General features: G+C 49.5%; 12 protein-coding genes and 1 pseudogene across 12 annotated transcripts; 8 read left to right on the plus strand and 5 right to left on the minus strand.

Annotated features, from left to right (window-relative positions):
* Window positions 1-858: 858 nt before the first annotated feature.
* GL50803_0050110 (High cysteine membrane protein) lies at window positions 859-1,296 on the plus strand (annotated as a pseudogene; the record flags this gene model as incomplete).
* A 53-nt stretch (window positions 1,297-1,349) lies between these two features.
* GL50803_00114773 (Cysteine protease) lies at window positions 1,350-3,263 on the plus strand (the record flags this gene model as incomplete). The annotated part of the gene is made up of 1 exon (XM_001706831.1): window positions 1,350-3,263. One exon carries the CDS (start codon window positions 1,350-1,352, stop codon window positions 3,261-3,263), a length of 1,914 nt encoding a protein of 637 aa, XP_001706883.1.
* A 3-nt stretch (window positions 3,264-3,266) lies between these two features.
* On the minus strand, window positions 3,267-4,058 carry GL50803_00137690 (Helicase conserved C-terminal domain-containing protein; the record flags this gene model as incomplete). Its single annotated transcript, XM_001706830.1, has 1 exon — window positions 3,267-4,058. One exon carries the CDS (start codon window positions 4,056-4,058, stop codon window positions 3,267-3,269), a length of 792 nt encoding a protein of 263 aa, XP_001706882.1.
* A 387-nt stretch (window positions 4,059-4,445) lies between these two features.
* GL50803_0016323 (uncharacterized protein) lies at window positions 4,446-4,697 on the plus strand (the record flags this gene model as incomplete). Its single annotated transcript, XM_038045859.1, has 1 exon — window positions 4,446-4,697. One exon carries the CDS (start codon window positions 4,446-4,448, stop codon window positions 4,695-4,697), a length of 252 nt encoding a protein of 83 aa, XP_037902307.1.
* Window positions 4,698-4,851: 154 nt separating this feature from the next.
* On the minus strand, window positions 4,852-6,630 carry GL50803_0016322 (Neurogenic locus Notch protein; the record flags this gene model as incomplete). The annotated part of the gene is made up of 1 exon (XM_001706828.1): window positions 4,852-6,630. One exon carries the CDS (start codon window positions 6,628-6,630, stop codon window positions 4,852-4,854), a length of 1,779 nt encoding a protein of 592 aa, XP_001706880.1.
* Window positions 6,631-6,713: 83 nt separating this feature from the next.
* GL50803_0016321 (HECT domain-containing protein) lies at window positions 6,714-14,612 on the plus strand (the record flags this gene model as incomplete). The annotated part of the gene is made up of 1 exon (XM_001706826.1): window positions 6,714-14,612. The coding sequence occupies one exon, from the start codon at window positions 6,714-6,716 to the stop codon at window positions 14,610-14,612; it is 7,899 nt and encodes a 2,632-aa protein (XP_001706878.1).
* A 106-nt stretch (window positions 14,613-14,718) lies between these two features.
* Window positions 14,719-15,273, plus strand: GL50803_0025715 (uncharacterized protein; the record flags this gene model as incomplete). The annotated part of the gene is made up of 1 exon (XM_038045993.1): window positions 14,719-15,273. The coding sequence occupies one exon, from the start codon at window positions 14,719-14,721 to the stop codon at window positions 15,271-15,273; it is 555 nt and encodes a 184-aa protein (XP_037902308.1).
* A 21-nt stretch (window positions 15,274-15,294) lies between these two features.
* On the plus strand, window positions 15,295-15,909 carry GL50803_00940 (Rab13; the record flags this gene model as incomplete). The annotated part of the gene is made up of 1 exon (XM_001706825.1): window positions 15,295-15,909. The coding sequence occupies one exon, from the start codon at window positions 15,295-15,297 to the stop codon at window positions 15,907-15,909; it is 615 nt and encodes a 204-aa protein (XP_001706877.1).
* A 132-nt stretch (window positions 15,910-16,041) lies between these two features.
* GL50803_0093856 (uncharacterized protein) lies at window positions 16,042-17,742 on the minus strand (the record flags this gene model as incomplete). Its single annotated transcript, XM_038046415.1, has 1 exon — window positions 16,042-17,742. One exon carries the CDS (start codon window positions 17,740-17,742, stop codon window positions 16,042-16,044), a length of 1,701 nt encoding a protein of 566 aa, XP_037902309.1.
* Window positions 17,743-18,898: 1,156 nt separating this feature from the next.
* Window positions 18,899-20,317, minus strand: GL50803_005820 (uncharacterized protein; the record flags this gene model as incomplete). The annotated part of the gene is made up of 1 exon (XM_038046176.1): window positions 18,899-20,317. The coding sequence occupies one exon, from the start codon at window positions 20,315-20,317 to the stop codon at window positions 18,899-18,901; it is 1,419 nt and encodes a 472-aa protein (XP_037902310.1).
* A 155-nt stretch (window positions 20,318-20,472) lies between these two features.
* Window positions 20,473-22,779, plus strand: GL50803_005821 (uncharacterized protein; the record flags this gene model as incomplete). The annotated part of the gene is made up of 1 exon (XM_038046177.1): window positions 20,473-22,779. The coding sequence occupies one exon, from the start codon at window positions 20,473-20,475 to the stop codon at window positions 22,777-22,779; it is 2,307 nt and encodes a 768-aa protein (XP_037902311.1).
* Window positions 22,780-22,804: 25 nt separating this feature from the next.
* On the plus strand, window positions 22,805-24,811 carry GL50803_005822 (uncharacterized protein; the record flags this gene model as incomplete). Its single annotated transcript, XM_001706822.1, has 1 exon — window positions 22,805-24,811. One exon carries the CDS (start codon window positions 22,805-22,807, stop codon window positions 24,809-24,811), a length of 2,007 nt encoding a protein of 668 aa, XP_001706874.1.
* Window positions 24,812-24,923: 112 nt separating this feature from the next.
* Window positions 24,924-25,712, minus strand: GL50803_005823 (uncharacterized protein; the record flags this gene model as incomplete). Its single annotated transcript, XM_001706821.1, has 1 exon — window positions 24,924-25,712. One exon carries the CDS (start codon window positions 25,710-25,712, stop codon window positions 24,924-24,926), a length of 789 nt encoding a protein of 262 aa, XP_001706873.1.
* Between the last annotated feature and the right edge of the window lie 36 nt (window positions 25,713-25,748).

Consider the following 25,748-nt stretch of genomic DNA (forward strand, 5'->3'; position numbering starts at 1 on the left):
TCTGGATGTGATGCAACCTAGCCGAGACATCTGCGCTTCTAGGGAGTGGCTGGTCAGTACCTAGAGGCATTCTGATGGGCATGCTCACTACCGCCTGACTCTGTCCCCTCCCCGGCTACCAGGGGATGATGTCTTGAATGCATGCCCACAGAGCACTGCATAGCGATAACAAGATGGTGCTATCGCCCCTCAGGCTTCTCCAGCCTGTCTAGCAGTGTACTTCTCAGAGTCCAGTGTGGGCCTACTAGTTGTATCGATACAACTATAGATACCTTATAGTATCACACCCGTCCAGCTCACCGTGCCCTGTCCCATCTAGAGAGCAGCCCAGCCGTGCACAGGAGCCCTTAGCTCCTATCCAGGACCTGGTCCAATGCTCAGCTGGTTCGGATTCCCTGCTACATCTTGCTGAAAGCCATGCTGAAGCCATCGACCCGGCGATTGCTCTAGGTTTACAACCCCCACACTCAGCCACCATACACCCTTCTCCATGACAGGGAGGTTCGCTAGAGGAAGATGCTAGAGCTCTCTTGTTCCTGTCTCCTGGCCCTCCTGCTCATTCTATTGGATGCTCTCTAGACTCTTTTCTTCGAGTCCCCGCAGGCCTTCCTCAGCGGCTCACTCGTGGGAGCAGCCGCGGGTTTGTTGTCTACTGGGGACGCAGAGGGCTAGGCGTTGGACCACCGACTTCCCCATTTGGGCTTCTTCTCCCGCTGAAGTGGACGACGTTTGACTTGCGAAGTCTGGATTTGGATTTCGGTTAGTGAGTAAGCAAGAGACCTGCCCAGGGCGGCGCTGGCTCGCATGGGAGATTTTCTTGGACAGCAGCTGGCAAACCGGTTTTAGTGACGAAAGTAAACCATCATTCGTGATGCTGAACAATGCGTGAAGAACGGGGCTGCCTGCAACTGGACGCCCAAGGCGAGGGGCGGAACGTGTGTGCAGAACGCCACGGGCGCATGGACGTGTCAGTGCAACCCGGGCTACGTTGGAAGGCATTACGACCTCTGCGACAAGGGCATGACGGCTGTCGATGGGACCTGTACGCCTCACAATCTGGTGAAACTATACGCTAGCAAGAAGTGCCTGAACACCCGTCTGGCCGCCAGCGTGTGCACAGGGCACGGGGAGTGCTACAAGGACGCCTGTGTCTGCGCCGAGGGCTACCACGGGGATCTGTGTGACTGCCGTGTGAGGAACATCGGGGCCGTGGCGGGGGTGACGGCGAGCACGGCCGTCTTCTTCGGGCTCCTCTTCCTGTCTGTGGCCAGGTGTCATAGGACGCCCGCCCGGTAGGGTGTACAAGTCCCGCACACGGCTAACCTACCCGCAGCCCAAAAAAGGACCGGATGTTGCTGCTTACCTTGTCTTTCCTCTGCGCGGCATCGGCCGAGCGGGACCCGTTCAGCATCCATATGGCGTGCGAGCATGCCTTCGAGCGCTTCGTCGGCCTCTACGGGAAGGCCTACGACACGCCCGGGGACCGGCTGGAGGCGGAGCGGAACTTCTGCATGCACCTCGAGCACCTCCGGAGGCTCCGCCGGGAGGGCCACGAGCACGTCACCTTCGGGATCACGTCCCGGATGGACCGCCACCCGCGCGCCGGCCTCCTCCCGCCCCGGTCGCTGGGGGGCGGCGAGTGGGGCGCAGTCACGGGCACATGCACACGAGATGATAAATCGAATAAGTACACCAACTGCAACGTCGATGCATACGAGCTGGGGCCGGACCTGAAGGGAGACACTCAAGCTAATTCACAGAGTGCCAACGCTGACGATAAGAGCAAGAAGCAGGACAGCTTCTTCCTCGTCGACGTGCGGGACATGAACGTCAACGGCAGGCAGCGGACGCTCCCCCACTCCGTCGACCTCCGCGAGGTGGGCCTCGTGACCCGCGCGAAGGACCAGGGCCTGTGCGGCTCCTGCTACGAGTTCACGACCATCGAGGTCCTCGAGAACCTGATGCTCGTCGACGCAGACCTCTACACGAGGGGGAAGTACCTCGATCCTAAGCCCTTTCCGTCGAACTACTTCTGCAACTGCTCGGCCCCTGCGAGTCAGGACGGGGACCAGAAGAGTAATGACTGCACCACAGGACTGATAACTGTTACAAATCGCACCGAACAGGACTATACCGACATCCCCGAGAACTGGAAGTCCTACAGCGCGTCCACCCTGCGCCTCTCCGTCCAGTTCCTCCTCGACAACCTCATCGGCGGGAACTACTGCAACGGGGGGAACTACTTCCGCGCCATCGCAGACTTCGTCAACAAGCTGAGCAAGCTCGCGAAGGAGTCCGAGTGCATCTACAGGGAGTACGCGACGCCCGAGAAGGCCGCCCCAGACGATGGTACTAAGTGTCAGGACACCAACATAGGAGACTTCAACCCTGCCTTCGTCTCCATGCCGATGAAGAAGAAGGGCAGCTCTTCTAATTCTGGCGCTGCAGCTACCGACGAATATGAGTATGATGTCAATGGTGGCTCAGGCACCCCCAAGAAGTTCGGCGTCTACCAGATCCTGCGGAACGAGGGCGTGCCGGCCTCGGGGCCCATAGTCGGGGAGATGGACAAGGGGAAGTTCGCCGAGTGGGAGCGGAACGTCATGAACGTCCTGGCCCGCGGGGTCGGGGTCGCGGCGGCCATGCACACAGAGTCCGGCGTCGACACGTCGATCGACAAGGACTACGAGTCCGTCGTCGCCTCTGCGCTGACGTTCAACCTCTACAAAGGCGGCGTCTTCCCCGACGTCAAGTGCGTGCGCGCGACCACGAACCACCAGGTCATGCTCGTCGGCTACGGGGCGTACAAGGGCCGGCCCGTCTGGATCCTGCGCAACTCGTGGGGGACCGGCTGGGGCGTCTCGGGCTACTACTACATCGGCCGCGGCTCCAACTCGCTCTGCCACGAGCTGACCGTCGAGTACACGATGCCCCGCTTCTACGGGCCCGACCGCGACGGCGTCCACCCGCTCTTCCTCTCCGCGCCCGACGAGGCCCAGAAGGTCGCCATCGCAGACGCCGTCCGCGCCTCCCCGTTCAACAGCAAGATCAAGCGGTGCGTGAACGGGCTGGACACGGTCGACGCGCACGGGGGCACGATGTGCGAGGCCCTCGAGGTCAGCGCGTGGAACTACGTCCTGGTGGGGGCCCTGGCCATCGTCATCTTCTTCCTCGGCCGGTACTGCATGCAGTACTACTTCTGCGCGCCGGAGTACATCTTCCACAGCCCCCTCAACCTGAACCTTCCGCACAAGGGCGTGTAGCGCCTAGCGCCCGAACTCCCCGTCGTAGAGGGTGGTCAGGTAGATGTCCATGTTCTCGCTGAACCTCCGTGAGATCTCCAGTACATCGCTGTCCCCGATGGAGAAGTCGGACAGCCGCGGCCCCTCTGTGCTCCGGTAGTCGCAGAGGCTCTCCTCGTCTATGGAGACGACCCGGCTTGGATCGAAATTGACCAGCGTGTCGAACTTGTACTCGACCTCGCTCCGCTGCACTGAGATGGCGACCCCGCTGTTCAGGCCGCGCGCGCACCTTCCCACGCGGTGGGTGAGGGTGGCCAGCGACTCTGGGAGCTCGAAGTTGACCACCGAGCGAACCGCAGGAAGGTCGAGCCCACGGGCGAAGTTATCAGTTGCCAGGACGATCGTTGCAGGGTGTTCCTCGAGGGACTCGTTGGAGATGGCCGGGACAGACTCGAAGTTCGGCCTCCGGAAGACGTGCCCCTGGGCCACCAGCGTTATCCTGTACCGAAGCTCCTTGTAAACCTTGATCATCATCAGGAACAGCAGGTGGGCGATGCGCTGCGCGGTGTGCCTGGAGTTGACGAAGACGATGCAGGGCAGGAGGGTGGTCCTCGAGTTGGTGATGGACCCGGCGGGGCTGCAGAGGAACCTGAAGACCAGGTATACGATGTCTATCTTGGAGTAGGTCCGCTTGAGCTGGACGACGAAGTGTTCGACGTTGGGCGAGAGGGCAAGGCGCGCGTGGCCCTCGTCGAAGTCCACCATGCACCCGCCGTGGAGGCCCATGTTCTCGAGCAGACTTGCCCGGTACTTCATGGTCGCAGAGAGGAAGACAAACCTGTCCGTCGGGAGCCCAAGGCGGTGTCGCTGGGCGAAGAAGAGAGGCACGCGGAAGACGGCCGTGGAGTTCCGTTGAGCGAAGAACTCCCTGATGAGCGCCAGGAAGGACGTGTTGTCGTTGAGGAGGATGTGGTCTGCCTCGTCTATCACCACGTGCCGCAGCTTCAGGAACGAGGTTGCTCCGCGGGAGGCGATTCCTGTGCCCGAGGCCGGCTTGACTGCCGTAAGGAGAGCAGAGACGATCCAGGGGGTGCCGCAGATGATGTACGATGTCTTGTCCTCTCCATACTCAATGATATTTCTGAAGTCGGGAAGTTCAGAGTGTCTGAGCAGAGGCACACAGCGAACGAGACCAAGGAGCAGATGATAGACTGGCTGGAAGAACAGTGTCGCCTTGTGGATAAATGGCAATCACAGACACCGACTATCTGCCAATACTATCTCGTCCGACACCAGCTAGACACATATGAATATAACACGCCCTTCTGGTCAGTAACAGATACTATGGAGTATCCGAAGGTCTCACTTATCAACGAGCCTTCAGATTATTTTTCGGCAGGCGATTATCTTTCTCGATTCCCTGAGGACACGGTTCAGCTGGTCGACAACAGCTAGGTAAGCTTTTTATCTTAAGAGTAGACTCAAGTGCATCGGAAGCTATAATGTTATGCAGCAAGCATTACACGTAGCTCAGCGAGGACACAGCGCTGAAAAACCGATTACTGAAGGTGACAGAGGGCAAAGTAAATCTTCGACAAAATACAATTCACTAAAGTGTTTTTACATTACAGTGCTTTCCAAAGTATCCAACAGAACAAACACAGTTATATCCATTGCACTTTCCATGACCACTGCACACCTCGTTAGTAGCTGAGTTGGTAATACACGACTCGTTAACGCACTCGCCATCAATGACCTTAGCATCTGAGCGACAAGAGCATTTGTAGCTGCCATCATCTTCTACGCAACGGCCATATCCTCCGCAAACAGACGTCGTCTGCGCCACATCATCGTAACTCGTCACACATTCTTCGTGGACACACAAGTTATTGACAAATGTTTGGCCAGTAGGACACTGGTACCACTCACAAAGAGCCCCGCTATATCCTTCGTTACACTTACAGACGCCATCAGTGCAAGTTCCACGATTGCTGCAGATTATAAGTGAAGCAGTCACGCAGCTATTTGGAACACAGATCCCCCCTGGAACGGTTTCATAACCGGAATCACAACTGCACATGTAACACACGTCGAACACATCTCTTCCAGAATATGCAATACAGGTACCTTTGCCAGAGCAGACCGATAGAGCATCAGGGTTGCGTTCATCAATGCACGACCATGGCTGGCAAACCCCATCTATCAGTGTCGCCTCCGACGAGCATTCTTCGCAAGTAGGACCTGAGTTTGTTGGGTTACAGCTACACACACCGGTGTCAAAGTCGCATGATCCCGCACTGTGACATAGCTGAGGCGGATTCGTCTGACTATTGGTGACACACGAGGACGGGTAGCAGACAGAATTCCGACCAATGTAGTCAGTGGGACAAATACACCGGGGAGGGTTCATTGAAGCATCATATGTGCCATGAGGACACACAATGCCATTCACGATGCAAGAGGCATAGATGCAGGTGTTTTCGTAGAAGACGAAACCGTCATTACATGCGCAAGCCGCTCCATCATTGTTCCAAATACAGCGGCCGTGGCCACCACATACACTCTCGTCGGAAATGCAGGCCTCCGGATAGCATGTCTCTTGAGCAGACACGAACCCTGGTTCGCAATCGACGACCTTGTACTCGCAAGTGGGCCCATTGTATCCGCTATCGCAAACACAGCGAGTGCCAGCACAGATACCTCTATCAGAGCAGACCTCCGTTATGCCATACAAGTTATACTCAGTAATGCAGCCATTATAAATGCAAGTGTTATTGTAGAAGGTACCATCATATGGGTAGCACGAGCAAACATAGTGAATGTTCGGGAAGGGCATAATCATGCAGCGGCCCAATCCATTGCAGACCAGTGTCTCTCCAGGGACAAATTCCGTCAGGCAAGACTTGTGAACACACGCTCCATCAATAAGAACAGCCTCAGATGAGCACTCTGTGCACTTTTCGCCCGCGTTCGCAGGATAGCAGCGACAGTATGGCGCGCTCCCATCGGTTGGCTGAATGCACGTCCCGTAGCCAAAGCAGACGCCTTCCTCAGTGTAGCAAGCTTCTGGAACACAGACCTGGTAGTCGTTAATGTAGCCCTGGTCACAGCTACACTCATAGCTTCCGTGTTCCGACTCCACACATTTTCCATGGCCATTGCAAACATCATCAGACGCAAGGTAGCAGATCGACGGGTAGCATCCCTGATTTCCAAGACTGTAGCCAGAGTCGCACCTACAGACCGAGGCTGTGCAAGTTCCATGATTGTTGCACACTGTGTCTTCAAAAACACAGCTGGATGGATAGCAAGCTCCATCAACTTCAACCTCTCCGTCTGGGCAATGGATTGCGGTGCAGAGAGCCACTAGCGTCAAGACGAAGATCATCCAAGTTTTTAAGTTAGTTGAAATTATTTCTCCATTGTGGAAAGTTTGCAATAACGAAATTGCAAATTTGCTTCCTACAAACAATGGAAGGAGAATACGACTCTGACGTCACACCATATGACTCGCCGCAACCAGAATCTATAAAAGACTTCCTCCTCAACTTTAACCCATCACGTTTCAGATTCGCCATGCCTCTACGTCGGCAAGATCTGGATCCACCGCTATTAGTCGCAGAGACATGCAACGTGGAATTGGCTTGTGGCCGGGAGGCCATCTTATCCATCAGCCGCTTTAAGACCAGACAGCACCGTTTAAGGTATACTTTAGCGCGGTTGCGAGAGCGTACCTCATGCCCTTCTGCAGTTTGCAATTGTCCCTGTGATAACAGCATTTTTGTCAGTGCTTCTGATCATGTTTGTGACACCATGGAAGCACCTACCATTGTTCCCTTATCTCTCACTTCTGATGCACAAATAAACCCCCAGTCGTCTCGGCCATCATCTGCTGGTTCAGCTGAGGCACAGACATTCCTTCACAATTGCCTTAATAATTTCGCCGATCCGGCTGCTCTGAAGCAATGCACACAAATGCTACGAGAGAATAATAACTTGCTGCCATCAGAGCTGGTTACGACATCTTTTGTTGGGAACGTCAGAGATTGCCTTGTAGAACTTGGTGCCATGTTGTCCACTAATTACTCTGTATCAAATGTCTTAACTATAGCCCAGAAACAGTTCCTTACAGAGCTTCTCCGACGCACGAATAAGTTTTTTCTTAGCAACTCTCGCAGATATGAATCTGCACTAAGCTTCGTCTGTGCACTCTGGCCGCTCTGGGTGTACCTTTCTCAAGTTTTTGATAAAGCAATCTGCGACGTGGTTTCTACTAACCTTAACACTATAACAAAGTTCTACAGCATCAATGTTTCAAAGCGAGTTGGAGAGTATATCCAGGCAATGCAAAAGTTGGATTCTACACAGCAAGGATCGGAAAAAAGCATAGATGACCCTGGAGAGCCAGTCGGTAAGTCTGACGACTCCAAGGCGGTGGCTAAGCTGTCTGTTGACAATATCATTTCAAGCCTACCATCGCACTCCTTGCTTCGCCGCTTCTGTGATGCAGGATTTAAAAACCCTTTTCTTCAAGCTGCTAGCTGCAAACTTACTTGCCAGCTGTTCACTATATGTAATGACCTGGTCTCTTTTCATCCGGATTTACGCATGCTCATTCACGGGGGTGTTACTTTTGAGTCCCTTCAAAGTCTCCCCCTCTCAGTTGAGAGCGTGAAGATCGCTAGATATACCTCCTCCAAGGTTTTCTTGCTGCAGGCGCAGCGTGTGTATCGCAAGTATGGCGATGAGATAGCTGCTGATGCGGACCTGGATGACCTCACACTTCTTCTTCATGACTACTATTTCCATGTGATACACAGCATGACAGAGGACGGGGTGGAAGAGCCAAGGGATGCGCCCTGTGACGTGAACCATTCTGGCTATATGCAACACTCTTCACTGAACAATGTATCCAAAAGCGACGAGCCAGAGGAGACGCTCACAGATATGTTTTACAAGCGTGGAAAAGAGGTAGATAGAGCGGTTCTCAGCGCTATTAACCTCCTTAAAGAACGGGCCAGGGAAGATGCTGTTTCTCCTACATTTACTGGTGATGATGGGTCTTCGGATGAGGATGACGCTGCTGTTGCAACAGAATTGGCCCGCCTGATGGCCTCTCCACCATCAGACTCTGATTCCGATGTAGCTGAATCGACTACTACTGCAACTACTGCCATAGACTCCAGTGAAGAAGAGAGCGGTCATGCTGCTGACCCCACTGATGAATTAGGCGTCGCGCTTCCTAGTAGCCTGTGCACGGCTGTAAACGTACCTAGCAACGCGACAGTAGCCACAGCAGAGCCTGTCATTGAAGGACCTGTCACTCAACTTGACGATACTCCAAATGATCAAGAGCCGACACCTCAGCTGCCTGAGGGCAAACTCAATGAACAGGCTGATGAAGAGTCCAGAAAAGACGTTATGCAAAGTGATGTTTATGATATCAGACAGATGCGAGCGATCAGCGAGGACTACGTCTCTAATTGGCTGAGTCACAACTTCCTCGAAGACGAAATGGCCATGTCTTTAGAGACTCAAATGCGGCATATGTGTATGTTCATTTCCTCTGTTTCCCTCGTTGTCTCAGAAGCCGACTCTGAGGCAATCAACACGGAACCTCAGCAGGGACAATCATTCTCGGAACAAGAAGAATATTTGCTTAGCCAAGCAATTGAGAAGCTGGCTACGCGGTTTGTAGAAACTGTATCTCTGGATGGACCTCTCAATAGTGTGAGCATAGCACTTATTCACGAGTTTCTCTGCATTTTCCTGTACTGCACGAGCCTTGGATTTGTTGGAGAGTTCGAGTGCATCAATTTTGACACCTTTCTGCAAATACTTCAGCACGTAGACTTGTATTCTGAGACTATCCGTTCTGTGAACAGATATATAAAGTCTATGAGTCTGCTCCAGAACGAGGACATCCGAGAGTCTCTTGTTTCTTACGATAAGAAGATATTTGACTTTCTTCTCAAGAAGTTCAGTATCGTCGATGATGCGTATTACCTCAACGCAGAAAATCCTGCACTAGTTCGCGACACTAGATTGACAAACTTGCAGTCTAGGATCCAAAACGTTGATGCCTTGAGTGCGACAGTTCGTGATCTCCAGAGGCTGATCGAGAAGCAGTGCAATATGACCACTTGTGAGTTCATTAGTTCTTGCTTGATAGAGCATCAGTGCCTGAATTGCATCATTATGGACCTTATTATCCGATCACAAAAGGACTTCTCAGCGTTCCTCGTTGCCAATCCTGACCAGCTTCTCCAGCTTTTACATGTCTGCAAGGATAATTTACTGAACGATGTGCCTGCTAAAGAACTGGCAACAGAGAACATCGACGTAACTCTCAGAAACAGGCTTTCATACTTCCTGCTAATGCTTTTCATTCTTTCACTGCTGGATACAGATACGATTGTTCACTCCATGCAGCTCCTACTGAGTCCTGTAGCTAACCCAGAAGAGACATGTGCAGATGGAACCACGGCTGAAGATAGTACTGCAGGAATGGAAAAGCAACACATAACTTCAGACCCTACTCGTGCTATGAGTACGTTTACGATTGACAACGTTGTTACCTTGATCTGTGCATACTTACAATCCATATGTAAGTACTCGCAACAATACTCCACCGATCGGAGCATTACATATACACTCAATACAATCAACAAGCCGGCTCGGGGCAGTGGGAAGGCGATCAAAATTCCCTTTGAACTGTTCAGAAACAAGGTTGATGGAAGCATATACTTTGTGGAGGGAACAAGCGTGGCAAAGCTTTTGACTGTTATTACGGAGCCCTGCTATGCTGGGCTATTTGAGAAGTCGTATGCTCTCATACCAAAATTGAAGGTTCGGTCAGATGCCGGTGGAATCGCTAGGCGTCTACTAACGACTGGGCACCTACCACTGGTGGGCATGCGTACTTTGAATACTGATCTCTACGATCGTATCAAGCTAATGACGGGAAGGGAGCGGAGTGAGGATCTGCGTTATGTGGATAAGGCCATTCCACGGATACTTCTTGCATCTCTCTTTTTGGATCGCGTCGCTAGAGCACGCATACCCATATCTGCGTCCCCATTAGAGTCGCTGTTGATGACCCTTGAATATCTTGTCCACAAAAAGCTAATTACGCACTTGGCTGACCCACCAGATGGAGACTCCGTTTTGGCACAAAGCCTTTTCTGCTTCCCCGCAGGAATTAAGCCAAAGGTGTCTTCATTTATTGTGTCGTTGTTCACGCTTTCAAAGCATCCCATCAGCATGACGCTTTCTTATGCCCTATTCCACTGGCTAGAACTGCCAGCTACTGAGCTAGCTTTGTTTTACAATACTCTGGAAAAATTGCCCAATTTTGGTTTTATCAATTTGCCCACAGAAAGGATTGCGGCAGCTTTAGCGGCCAAAGATGACCCTGAATCGTTGGATATAGTTGATCCCCATAGTGCTGAGCAAGCACCTGCCTCTCTTTTAGCGCAGCAGGGATTGCCAGGGACACTTGCTGCCACCCAAGTTCAGGCAGAAGCATCGTCTTGCAGCCTTGCTTCCTTCGCCTCTACAGACCTTTTGGACCAATCACTTATACATTCCCCTGTTGATAAGCTATTGTCATCCATGGGAACGCAAAGTACGTGTGCCTTTCAGTATCAATCACAAGCTATACTAGAAGAGTATACCTCCTTGGCGCAACTTTTTTACAGGAGCTTCACGCACGTGATAGTAATATTGCTGTTTGCGTTAGGGAACTGGAGATGTTATCCTCTCGGCCAGTTCTTGTACCTACCTGCTGAGCGGATATCCCAATTGCAAGGCAAGACCTTTTCTATTCCTGATAGATTGACCATGCTGAATTCACTATCTATCATCTTAGGGGAGATAGAAGCCATAGTGGCGTTTATACCGTTCATTCAGCAAACACTTCCTGTAGTGACGCTCCTCAGTGGTTGCCTGGCACACATTGACGAGGCCATCTTCTTAGGCAATGAACCCATCATACGAACGCTACTCCGTATTCTATTACCAGGAGAATTATACTTCTCGCTGATGCGACCTCCGTCGGCGCAGACAGGGCAGATGCACTCTCTCACTTCCTCGTTGGCAACCAAGCCCTTGTCGGCAGGCGGGTCCATACTTCCGGCCCGTCCGCTATCCTCATCGTTAACCACTAAGCCAGGATACTTTATGACTGGATCAATTAATCAATCGCGTGGAGGACTATCTGTATCTCTTAAAACCAAGCAGATGGTTCTTGCATGTCTACGGACTACCCTCGCGAACGCAATTCAAATGTGTGCATTATCTACTCTACCCCAGACCTATCCCTTCTATAATATCTATACAAACGAGCTGCTTCAGCTCTCTCAACTAGAAATATGCTCTATTTACCTAATAGGATGGTTGAGGCTCACTCAAAACTTGACACTATGCTATGATGGTGCCCTCGTTGCTCAGCTTGTCACAATTCTCTCCTACTTTCCGCAATTGAGGTACGGTATTCAGCGAGACACCCCTGAAGAGCCGTCCGAATTAGAACACGCCGCATCTTTTAATGCGTTCGGTTCGGTGACCTCTAACGCGACTCCACTGATGCATACCAATTCCCCGGCTTTGCGCCCCTCATCAAGAGCGTCCACAGCTTCCAAGGCAACCTTGAGAGGGATATCAGCGGGAGCATCTAGCCTGAACTTTAGGAGTATTCCTGGTCTCTTTTCTCCTAACTTTAATGTGGTCAGCACTCCCTTTATTGCGCTGCTTTTTCCTGCCTTTACGTTTGATGGGGCTGTGAGTAACTTCGTCGGCTGGATGATATACCATTTTCTTCTAGGTTACGTTAAATCTGGCGGTTTAGAGGGGATGCTGCATCAAATACATATATCAGAGGAGTCTGTACCTTTAGCTGGTGTGTCTGTACACGCTGACTTAGATTCAGGACCAGAAAAGTATATCGAGTCATTAACCAGCTACTTCTCCACGCAAATGGAGCTTGTTTCAGCATGCAAGAATATATGTTCGCTTGTCTCTGCTCTCACATCTGTGCTTCAGTACGACATGCTCCACCTTTCTGATTCTTCAATGCAGCTCGGACACAAGCTATCTGCACATGTCCTTCAGGGCATGCTCATGGCTCTGCCCGGAACTGTGTGCAACACAGGTGAGTCTATGTTTGATGACCCCAACTCTACCAGTCGAATGGCAAAGATACTGATTCCTCTCTCAGCACCTTTGGGAGCATTTTCAACAGCCGGTTGCTTCGCCATAGATTTACCAAGCACGCAGGTTATCAAAACGGATGCAGAAGAAACAGATACTGCAAAAGAGCAAACAGAGGAAACTAAAGAAGAGACAGAAAAACAGACACTTGGTACCAAGATGATAGATGTATACGTTCCAGCGCCAAAGGTGGCTGGAAGCTTATCAGAGACGCATTTTTCGTATCTTTCGGCAGAATCCAGGTTGGCAGATGTATGGACAAGCTATCAAGTCTTCTTGACCTCTGAGTACAATGAATACTTCTTCCTACAATCTCACGCCATTGTAGATCCGGCCTGCCTTTATGGAGATCACCTAGGGATGTTCTTTGCACTATGTTCATACCACATTTGGTTCAGGATGTTGTTAGATCCGTTGTTTCGTAGAAGCACCCTAATTATGTCTGTCGATGATCAGACCGATCCCTATTACGCCCTCTATAGTGAGGTTCAACACGCCCATAGATGCTATTGCTTGGAAGCAGGCCATCTCTCTAGTGTGTGGTTTGGGGTTGATTTAATCGCAATCACTCGGATCTTACGGTATCCAAATGCGGAAACAGACGAAGCTGACATTGCCCATCGAAAGCAACTGTGCTTACTGAAACGTGCATGCATCTATATTGCTGAGCTCAAGGAGGCCCTTCACGTAAAATCACCGACAGAGGGATTGTATAGCCACTTGGTTGCTCAGCAGCACGCAATGAAGTCAGTGGAGGAGCATACTATTCTAGGCCTTACCCTACCCAGCTCTGGTGTTGATGACCATACTATTGCGCAGATTCTTATGGAAGACCTGGCTGCTCAATCTAAGCAAGAATATAATTCGATGGTGTTTTTGGGCGCTCTTGGCGATATCTATCTTAACGGGGCAGCACTCTTCATGCTTTCGTTCGACGACAAGCTGTTTATGTTTAGGCATCTTATGCGTCTAGGGAGTAACTGTTATCTTCCAGAGCAGACAATGAGCGAGACAATGGTCGAGGCAACGAAATATGTTCCAGCTCAGAGCACAACGCTAGAGATATCTGTGCGACGCGATGCTCCGCTGCAATCTCTCATTGAGTACCTTGATCAAAATGTGGCAGGGTCTCAAGCGGCTCTCCAGAAGCCGTGGCGGGTCGCTTTCTTAGATGAGAACGCTCTCGATTTGCATGGTCCACGACAGGAATACATGAACCTTGTTACAAGCGATCTGATGAATCACTGTCAGGCATTCAGTCGTAAGAATTATCTGCCAAAGACATGCAAAACCAGTGCATCCCCCTTGAAGCGTCAATCAGGGTATTTAGAGTATATCATTTTGGCATATCTGATATCTCGATCCATTACTGAATTTCTTTCTCTAAGCTTTGACATTCCCACGACCCTCCTACGAAGGATCTTAGGGCTATCCTTCAAGGCTCAGGACATCATGCTGTCGTCTCCAGAGATGTACTATGGCAATCTGATTGCTCTACTTAATGTGGATAGATCTAGATTTGAAGATTGTGTGGGACTCGATATTACTGATGTACCCTTTGATGACGCAATCGACACAGAGCACTCCACAATCAAGTACTCTGGAGACACCATGGACCACGTTAATATGATGGTGGCGGAAATTACTAATCGCAGATCTGTGCCGATCAATGTCGTAGCCAAGCTTGTGCAAAGATCCCTTCCATCTGTGGATCTCCGCATATTCACCCCTGTAGAATTGGGACTTGTGATCTCAGGAATTAATGAGCTATCATCGAGCCAGCTAGTCTCGCTATTTAAATGGATTCACCCTCCTCCTGACGTGTCCTCTAGCCTTGTTTCACAAGCAACAGAGCTAGCGTTTTCAACTGTACTCAATGAGCTTACCTTTGAAGAGCGCGCTGACTTTCTATGCTTTGTTACAGGCTCAAGCAGAATCCCACCAATTGGATTTGAACCAGAGCTGAAGGTTCAACGGTTGGCTGCGGACGGTGAGACACCTGACACAAAACCAGAGGACATAGATCCGAAGAAGCTACGGCTTCCATCTGCTAGTACCTGCTTCCACAGTCTGAAGCTACCTCCATATTGCAATCCTGCAGATCTGAAGAGGGTACTAAAGATTTCTGTAAGCGAAGGAAAGACCTTTGAGTTCGCATAAGTAGTAAAGAGCTGCATTACATTATAGAATGGGCTTGATACACTCTACTACTGAGCTCTAAAGCGCCTGCAGAGTGAGTCGGCCGTTCACAGTTCACAAAAACTTGATGCCCCTGGGGGACGCCTTCCATTTGCCACAGATCCAGATGAGGCGGGGGTCTGTTACTAAGCCACCACCCTCGATCCTCGGGGGTTCAAAGGAAAACAGCCCAGAGGAGCAGCTTCGGACTCGGCTCCCTGCCCTCCGATCAGCCGCGTATCAGCGGCCTATAGCCCACCAGAAGGACTCTTCCCCTGCTCTTGAAAAGAGCAGTCTGCGGCTGAGTGCAGGCCTCGGTGCATCGGGCCACGGACCCTTCGCACTGCCGCTATCGCCCTGTCTTTCTGCCGTATGCTCTACTAACGCGGGGTCAACTGGATCATCCTATGTAGCCACTCCTCTCCAACTATCTCAGACAGGCATGTGCGTAGGAAGCCCTATAGTCGAAGGTTTAGCCGGAATCCCCCCACGCGAAGTAGAGCCTAAGATTGTTTCCATGTTCAAGTACAAGGGCGGGGAGATGACTATTATCAACCGCATGATACGAATGTATACGAGCCACAACTTAGGGAGCATCTACGAGCTGCGAAGACTAATACTTGGTGGTGAACGCCTTAGCTGAAAAAACTGTTAGCTATCATTTATGTCAACACTCGGTGAGCGCTACAAACTCGTGGTCCTGGGGAACGCGCGCGTGGGCAAGACATCCTTGATTGTCCGCTTAACGACTAATGTGTTCAAAGACGCATGCACCCCCACCTATGGAGTGGATTGGTTCTATAAGGATATTGAGGTTCCTGACGGAAATGCCAAGGTTTCTCTCCATATCTGGGACACGGGTGGGACGGAACACTACTCTGGAATGCAGCCACTCTATCTAAGGGGAGCTGTAGTCGTTTTATTATGCTATGATATGACTAATCGGTTATCATTCGAGAATCTATTATACTGGAAGGACCTTGCAGCTAATGTCAAGTCCGCAGAATTCTATTATCTAGTGGCAACAAAAAGCGATCAGGCAGAGCACCGGGCTGTAAAGCAACAAGATGCAGAGCGTCTTTCAGTCCTTCTGGGATGCAGAGCATACTTTGAAGTCAGTGCGGCAGATGGCACTAACATAGACAATCTACTGGGTAAGCTTGCACAGGACCTAAAGGGACGGATGGAGCTTAGCAAGACTTCGCCTCAAGTGGGTCCGCCAACAGTTGATGTTCAAGCCCTGACAAACGAATCACGTACCAAGGGGTGTTACTGCTAAAATGTATTAGCCAGTAGTTTACACAGAGGTACTGCAGTGATCTGCTCTTACAAAGTAACGCTGACTGGCGCGAAGAGTACAAAGGGTATCACTCTATTATGCTTTACGCCTAATGTAAATGTATTAGGTCTATCAATCTGCATCAGTATTAAATAGAAGATCTTCTTGGTATTGTAATTCTTGATACTGTAATGGGAATGAGACAGAGAGGTCGTCTGTGGACGCCGGGCCTGCTTCTAGCTGACTGCTGCTGTGAGTGGAGTATAAGTTGCTTCTTTGCAGAGCAAGCTCAAGTGCCTGATTACTGGTAGACGAGTTTAGGTGCTCAGCTGACACGGATGTACTGGACCAGACGGCAAAGTCTGGATGACTGCTAGAACAGGTGTCAAAGCCACCCAAAGGTGTGCCAACACTCATGTGTGTGTTGGAAGAGTGTGTCGACGTGCTGAAGCAATCGATAGAATCTGCTTCAAAGTTCTGACAAAGTGGAGGCTCATCGTCGCAGCAGCTTACATGCATTCTTGAGGCAGGACCTTGAGATGCTGCAAAACCAAGCTGGTCTGCACCAGACGTGGGACATGCCGCTGCCGAGATTGATGATTCTGATGGTGTTTGGGGAGCCGCAGAATATCGTAGTTTCCATACATACTTACCTGCCTCTTTTATCAGCTCTGCAGACGTCGTGCAAACGGGGCATATGCAGACAATATTGTGAATTGGGCTGAGCGGGTTCGGTGCGGAGGGTCTTCCAGAATCTCCTTTATGTACTGAGCTAAAGGTAAGAATGTCACCAGCTCTCATGATACGGAGCGTTTGAATGCTTCCGCATTGTCTGCACAATGCATTCAGGTATGAACCTTCTTCGAGCTTTACTAGCCCAACAGTAGTGAAGATGGGCTCCGGTGACTTCTGTTCTTCGCGATGCTGATGCAGGGGATGTACCATAGAAGGTACAGATCCGCCTAGCTCACTAAAAACGAAAGGCAGTGTTATAGAACCAAAGTAGTTGATGGGGAAGGAGAATAAGCACCCACTCTCCATGTAAAGCAGCGGCACCCCAGTGGATTCCATGGGAGAATCTTTTGAGATCGCACTAGTTTCTACAGGTGAACGATGTTGAGAAATATTTGGATGCACTGGGCGATTGTGTGAAGGTAATAACAAGGGGCTTGGACTAGGGAGCTCGCCCTGTCCTGGCAGAGGGCCTGTGGGTGATAGAGGCGGACAGGGAAGCTGGATGAGGTAGGGTGGCAGCTCATTTAATTGTACTTTTGCAGGAGACAGGATTTTCAATGGATCGAGAAGGACAGGCACTAGATGGGGCTCTTTATGGGCAGCTTCGGAAGATTTGTCCTTGCGTGCTGCACGAGGAGACGCGGGACCATGTACTTTTTGCTTGGTGTCAGATTGACCTCTCTTCACGTCGTCCTTCATGAGCTCCTGCGCCCGTTTTATCATAATGACAATGTTCTGGTGACTCTTGCTATGTATCTTAGAACGCTTTCGGTGTGTAGCCCTCACTAGGTTATGAAACTTACTTTTAATGGAATCTACGGTACGTGTTGGAAAGAACTGACGATACTGCGCCCAGTCGTTGCCAAAGTACATCAGAAAAAGCTTTAGGAGAAGCTCCTCGTCCTTCGTATCCCAGGTTGATGTACGTTTCACGAGAACATTGTTCAATCCACAGGCTACAACCCCATCTGACATTGAACTTAGTGTGAACTTTGCCGAATTAAGAGGACATGCTTCTTGCTTGCAAGTACATTTATTGTCCTTCGGATGTCGTGACTGTATACCATGTGACATACTAGTTGAGTTGGTAGAATACATTTATTAATTAAGAACCCAAAAAATGAATTATAATAACTTGAGAAACGGGAATCTTGGAAACTGCAGAGACAAGCTTAGCCGTCGTGCAGAAATGAATCAGGTCACTAACTAGCGGGAGGTGCTTTAAAGAATATTTATATGGATTTTTAAAAAGATACTTAAACTTTTTAGGATTGAATATTGATCTGCTGAAACGTTGCGAATAAACTATTCGCATTCGTATATGTATGAGAAGAATGTGTTAGTATGCGTTGCGCTAATTGTTATAAACTTAAAACCCGCAACTTGGTTATGTCTGTGGCCGACGAAGAAGACCTCCTGAATTAACCTCTGGCGTTAACTTGCCTCTCCTTACCCCAGATTCCGGTTCCAGATTAATCAAACTTTTTCAATTGCAATTAAATCCTCTTAGAGTATATCCAGAGATATAACTTTGACTATATACGTTGCAGACTGGGGCGCGTTTCCACAATGAGCAAGACTAGTCGGTACAATGTAATGGAAAACGCTATGAAGAGATTGGAAGCGATCTTCACATAATGTATGGAGCTTCGCTGATGGAGCCCTGGGGCTCACTGTTGTCTCGAGCCAGCATTTGTAGAGACCCACAGACTCAACGGCGTTGTAGAATACTGGGGGCTTTAGAGGCATTCGCCCGTTCTTTAAATATTCACCAAAAAAGTCCCTGTAGACCGTTGTAGCGTAGAAGACAGTAGCCAGTAGTCTCACCATTTAATTACAAGCCCTTCCTTATCAAATGATACCATCACTGGGCACAATATATTTTTTTCTTGAACTAAGGATATAACAACTACTCTAGCCAGACTTTCCTGCTCCACGTTACCGATACTCACACCTGGGACGTACTTGTTTGTCTGGATAAGTAGTTTGCACTATTAACGGCCTGAATTGCGACCCGCAATTTCATTTTTACCTTAGAATGAATGACTTATCACAACAACAAAACAGGAGAGTCCCCAAAAGTTGTTATTTACAATACTAGCAAGCAGAACCTAAGAGTATTGCATAATAACGATCAGAGACAGAAACACGAGGCCGTCTTAAAAAGGCGGTTGTTCTTTTTGGGAAACAAGGCAATACACCCCCAGTGCACAGGAAGCTAGGTGCCGTTTGTCACGTGCATACCCTTTGTGTGCTACTTTTTAATGTGCAGCACCCTATTCGGCCGTTTTCGGGATGCTCCGTAGACCGTGTCTCCATAGGCCCTTGCTATTTCGTTCCAGATGTCCAGCGTCATCTGATTTGTGGCAAATATATCCAGAACGTCCTTGTACTCATCTTCTGCACGAGGAATATACAGGCTTGTCAACGGTTTAATTGTTGGACAAAATAAGATGGAATTATCCTCGCGAAACGGACAAAGAACCCGTGTAGCTATGCACCAGCGTTCAGTATCTTCGTAATAGCGAAAGGTTTTTGACAGAGATTCGCGGGATTCGTCCGCAGGGGTGAGACAAAAGGGCAAACACCTCCAGTCAGTCGGGAATGCCTCATTCACGGTGTTTCGTGGCCCAAAATTGAACTCTATAGACCCATACAAGAATGAGGAGCCTGCTGCATAGTATCTATCATGGGGGAGGTTGTGAATAGTACACCTAGGTTTTCCATTGACGAAAAAAGTGGCAAAGGATCCCTTAGAAAGCGGCCTAAGGTCATCCTTTTGAGCTTCAGCATTCTTTTTTCTCGATGGTATACCGGATTCATCAGCACTGGATAGCTGGGATGCTTCTAAAGTTATCTGCATGCTTGTATTCTGACTAGGTATGGTGGCCTTTGTTCCTGACTTAACAAGTGACTTTTCATGGCTCTTATCAATACCCAGCTCAACCTCTTTTGGTAACTCTGGCAAGTCTGGGTTTTTAGGCAGATGGAGCAGGACACCAATGGTGTCACCTGGCCCGTAGAAAAAGGGTCCTCGAGAGACGTTTTCGGCTAGTCCATCTGATGGGAAAAATTCTACGTATGTGTGCACGGCATTGCTATCTGACAATGTGTTGTCAAAGAGGGCAGCATCCTTTGCATCCTCTTCAGCAAGCACCATAGAAAGTGTCTCGCCAGGCTTCCGGGCCCTCCGCGCCAATCTTGTGTTGCTGGTGTGTCTCTCCCTTAGATGGCAGAGGCTTCCGTCGACAGACCGAAGACCAAACCCATAGGAATCATATCCCACGGCCCAGCCCGTTTCAAGCTCAGAACATGCTATGCCGATACGCCACTGTGGTCGATACTGTAGTTCAGAAATGGCGTTTATTTCCTCCTCTGTGATGTCCATCGGTGGATGGGGCATTGCTTCGAAGTAGAACGTCCCGCCCGAAACGCCGTGGGTGGAGCGGCAGGACCGATATCCCTGGGTTCCATACATAGTAAGTTGGTCCTTACTGAGCTGTATGGCGTGATCTCTGCAGATCTCATTGAGACACACATTACCCAGATTAATCGGATTGGTATCGCCGACGTACTCCTTCAGTCGTTTAAGAATATTGTAGGTCATCAGCTGGTCTTGTGTAAATGCTCCAAGGGCTGGGATTTGTGGTTGATCTAAGGGCTTCTCTGACATTAAATTTTGAGACGATGTTCTAATGGGAGTTTCAGACTGCAATAGACACCAGAGCGATGACGATAGAAGCATGGTGTAGCTCAGGCGAGGCTGGAACGAAACAAACTATGACTGATTGTGACTCTGTGTTATCTTTCTTAAGAATAAATATTCTCATGAAGGATACAGTCTATCCAGAAGATGCCGAAATCGCGCGGTTAGAACGCATCCTTGGCAAAGGTGCACAGTACGCTCTTCAGGAATATGGCTTCGAGGACCTTTTTGCGCCTGGACAGAGTTCTTTTATCTATAATGAATCTGGCGAATCTACAGGTAACGACAGCCTAGCGTCATCAGTCTACAGCGCAGACTCTGAAGAGCATCACCTCCCTGCATTTCTGCACCCTCCAGAGGATGCCCCTATCACGGAGACCGTCACTTGTGAAGCCCCCGGACCCAATATCCTTGGCATAGCGTCGTCTTCAATTACTAAGTATATGAATAAGCTAGTAGAAACCAATATAGAAGAGGTCGTTGATGGAATCCTTGCTTCGCGGCCTTTTTATGAAACAGATGGCTATATGGGAGTTGACCTTGCAAACATTATTGTGGCCAGTATAGCAAACTCATATGATCAATCCTCAACAATGGGGGCACTTCTTGGCGCTTTTTTATATTGCTTGCACCTCAAGAACTCACAAGTTTGTCACGCATGCGTGAGTAACCTCTACGTGAACCTTCACGATACCATAGCAAATGCACCGATCTACTCTACAACTACTGAACTCACTTTTATGCAGAGCCTTACAGAGGAAAGTGACTCTGAAGCCCTAGTCAGCAATCTTGTTGAGGCCCTGTCATACGCCATAGCGTTCCGTGGGGCTGCGGTAACCCCTCTGGGCAACCTCTTAGAGACCATGCTGCACTGCCAAGTAATCATCACTCTGGTGACTGAGGAAAGCACGACCGTCGTGGAGTTTCATGTGTTGAGCCCAGCGGTATACAAACTGCTGAGTAGGATTTTGCGAATAGCAGCATCTTTGCTGCTTAGTCTCTGCCCTCTCCAGTATAAAGCCTTAAGCAAACAAATTACACATGACTCTGGGGTGATGAAACAGATACTTCTCTCCCCGCACGCCTCGCTAGAACAACGGCGATTTGCCACAAGACTGCAGGTCTATGAAGCAATGATCAAAGAAGCTAGATCTTTGGGGCTGCATACAAAGAAAGATGTGCCAGTCGCTCCCAATCTACGTGGTATCTACGAATTCATGCATAGCATGAAGAGTGGAAAGCAGGCTACATTGCAAGAGCAAAGCCTCAACGACTGCTTTGCCATCGTCAGTCAGATAAAGAAATTCCCACATGACAAGCATATAGAGCCAAATCTGTTAGAGAAGGGCCAAGAGAGTAGTCTACGGTCTGTCGGCGCCATTATGTCGCTTCTATGGGATATGCTTTTAACTAAGGCGATAGCAGAGGAGTTCACCAGCGGTCCCTTACGACATAGACCTGTGAACTCAAATGGCCTTCGGTATTCTGAGGGAGAACTTATTGCTTGCAAATATTTCTGCTTCATATTTGATGACATAGCGCAGAAACTTGTGGACCCAGAGAGATTCAGTGCTGCATGGAGGAATGCATACAGAACCGAGGGCCCTTCTAATACTATGTTGGACGCCTTCACTAACTATGTTTCTAAGCAACTCTCTTATCTCTCTTCGCAAGAGGGTATTGAACACAGTATAAAAACTTATCTGGATAAGCCGCTTCAAAAGCTCACCGTCCCCTCACTTTTTTCTATTATATTAACTGTTAATGCAGATCGTTCGTATACTGACCATACCTTGATACTATTATTACGAAGCATTATCGCTGCACCAGGAAGACATGATTTCCGTTATCAGCTGGGACTTGCCATCTGGGATTATGTGGCCGGTCTTCAAAACAACAGCAGGCAGATCACCAACACGGCGCGCATCGTAGGGTACCTTTTGGGATGCCCAACTGAATCGGGGATCCACGGAATATCTTATAGCATTCTAAAGAAGCACGTCCTATGTGACAGCAGCAGCATTCAGACTAAGTCTACTAGAAGTACATTACCTCTGGCCGTTCGCACTTTCTACGACTTTCTCTTTTGCTTCCTACTAACAGGAAAAACGCATAGACTTGAGAACTCATCCGGGACTGACATCTATCATTCGCGGATGGCGTTTGGTCCCCTCATTGGCCACGTCGACCAGGGCTTATTAATATACAATAAGTATGAAGAGAAAGAAACAGATGGTATGGGCCGTGTACGCCGTGGCACATTACTGTATCTGGACGATCTTCTGGCCGCTTACACCCAAGGGGATAAAACCGTGCGTAAAATAGTAAGTCACTTGTATGCAGATGGAGCCGTTTTCGAGGAGCATTGCAAGAAGTTGGTGGGCCTCCTGCTCGAAAAGGTCGGGCTTGCAGTAACCAACAGGGTTTAGTGCTGAATCAAAAAAAGAGAGAGAAATGAAGAAGCAATATTTGAGGCAAGGGACCGTTGCCGTGAACTGGCTTCAGCTGTATGAACTAGATTTTCCTTCCATCCTGGCATCGGACGCGACTGATGAGCTTACAAAGATCAGCACGCAGCTTTTGTATGGGGACTTTCGGTCACTCAGCGACCCTCAGTACCACACTTACTGCTATGCAGCCTTGCAGGCTCTGCAGATGTATGGCCAGTACCTTGCTGGAATATATCACGAACAAGCAGAGAAGCTAACAGAAGCCCAGAATTTTTATCTTAAAGCAGAAGCGGCCCCGGAAACCCTAAAGAAACGCCTAGAGGAGTACCAAGCGGAGAACAAGCACCTTAAGGAGGTAATACGCAACATAACTCAGATGAATGCGTCCCTACTGAAGAGGTTTGTGTGCCTTAGGGATCAGTTTAACTCTGTTGTTCCTCTCCTGCAATTGCTTCCCAAGTGCCGCTGTGGCAAGACATTTATCAGTAAGGATACTCTTCTTCATCATATGAAGGTATCTCATCCCCATTGGCCGATTCCTCCAGAGTATGAGGAGAGGTATTTTGTCGCTCCTCAGAAGCCTAGGCGAATAGCGAAGACAAGATTGGTTGAGAGCGCAAGGAGCTACCAGCGTAGCGACAGTGGTAATGACGATGAAGCCTGTTACGAGAGTCAAGACTCTGATCCTGAGCCCCCGGGTAAGGCGGAAGCCTTTCACAGAGCCTCTAAAAGATCAAAGCGACAGACACGCGTGGTCACATCACCAGTCCCGCGATCCTACTCAAATAACGGCGAGTATAGTTCTGCGCATGGAAAAATCCTAGAGAGCTCTTATGAGCCACCACGATCGTACTCTTCATATGTTCCGCAGTCTCAAGTTATAACTGCAAGATCCAACCATTCCTCAGCGCCAACTGCTGTGCACGTGGTCCCCGGACCCAAAGAACATGGCCAGTTGCAGTACATAATTCCGCATAACGTCTCACCAGGACATGTGGCTGCGTCAGAGTCTACCCACAATAACCTCAAAAGTGATGAACTCGAGGCACTGGTCGAACGGGCCATTGCACGTAGCTTGAGCACTTATAAGGCCACTTTCCAACCCACTGGCTGCGCTGCTGATGACGATAGCCAAAGGGGCGCACCTCTCCCTCCCCCTATCATGACTTCGTGTGGGCCTCCCTACTTGAGCAGTCAGGTTGGAGAACAGCAGACACTGCTGTATCAACCAGAGGACTACGAAATATGCCCTACTAGCAAGACAGAGCTGAAATCTCCGATAGGCTTCCGACAGACTGCTGCGCCAGCCACTGATATGACTAGGACTGCTCGTCTAGAGCAAGCTTCCGAGGCGGCAAGTAGTGTGAAGCCACCGCCCTATGCACTCGTCCCAAACTATGTCTCCTCACAATTGGGCTCAGAGTCACTACAATCCTTACATGAAAGAGACCCATTTTCAGGACAAGCGAGCGTGCCCTCACAACACCAGACGAATCCGGCATCTAGTGTAGCGCCGATCAATCCTACAATACTCCAAGCCACAGCACCTGTAGTCACGCTAAATCCAAGTGCCACCTTTGTCCATCCTCCGGATAACATTCTTAGCCCGTTGCACAATAAGCAGAAGGTAGAGCAGCAGAATCAAGAGTCCCAGGCGCACGCTCCTGCAGCCATCAGCCAAGTAAGTAGAGAAAGCACCCTGTTCGCCGAAGACCCAGAGCCTCAGCCAGACACGTCTACAGCAGAAAATATTGCACATATAAATGACGCCTTGACAGAGCATGTAAGGGAAACTTGGCCGGAGCTTTTTCAGAAGCCCGAGGCTCTTCCGTACAATCTGGACTTAACCGAGCCGGAGATTCTTCGTCGGATAAGTGTGCTGAATAGGAGCATTAACAACGCCGTCGCTGCAAACAATATTATGCACTCTAGCCTTTCGGGCTATCATTCCTCTCTCAGCACGTATGAAGAATTTGGAAGCACCATAAATGACCTCTCACATAGATCGTGAATCAACGCTCTCATGGCTGCTTAGAATGGTGAGGAACATATGCTGAGTACTGACTAGCACATTCTCACTATGCAAATTGACGGTATGTAACGCAATCCCGATTTACTCTTTATCACGCATCACTACTTGTACTGTAACTGTAGTCGCTGCTGTATGAATAGCCTGATGCATTACCGCTTTCAGCTAACAGCTCACGATCTTGATCGTTCTCCTGGTCGTTTTCGCCTGTTGTTAGGGGAGCACTTGGCATGTCCAAGACGCTAGATGGATCTACCTTACCTTGCACGACTTTGTAGTAGGTAGCCAAATCACTATACCAGCTGTTTTTTCTTTTGAGATACAATTCATAGATCAATCTTACTTTTTCTATTGGATTAACACTGTATTTTGTACCCCCAAACGAGCGTAAGATGGCATCAAGTCCTGTCATTCCCTTTACGTAAGACACAGAGCCGTAGTAGCTGTGATTTAAATCTAGTATTCGTCGGGAAGGGACGTGCACCCCAAGTTGGTTGAGAATTTTTTGCGTGTTGAATCCGAGGACTTTGTTGACCAGGAACTTCCGTACTTCGCTGCGCACGTCGGCAATGGATATAGCTCCTTCAAAGTCTGCTGCTGTTAAGGATGTTTCCGGGGTTCTATAGTCCGTTATGGGGGCGTAGGGAAGGAACACAGAATTATAAATGATCCGCTTCGAAGAATCTATAGCAATCAGCCTTGCAAGGCTGCTCCTAATGTGTGTGCCGGTGCCTGTCTGTATAAATACTCCGTAAAGGGTCACGATGTTGAGGGAGTCTGACCGGATGGCAGTTTTAGTCTCTTGAGCCTCTGACGCAAACTTTTTGAGAGCTGGCGCTGCACCTTTCCGGGGTTTTTGCCAATTTTGGTCGACTATTCTCATTTGATTTAATTAGCAAAGTGTAAAGCGCTATGTAAA

The sequence above is a fragment of the Giardia intestinalis genome, chromosome 5, assembly GCF_000002435.2.
Source record: "Giardia intestinalis strain WB C6 chromosome 5, whole genome shotgun sequence".
NCBI classification, from domain to species: Eukaryota; Fornicata; order Diplomonadida; family Hexamitidae; genus Giardia; species Giardia duodenalis.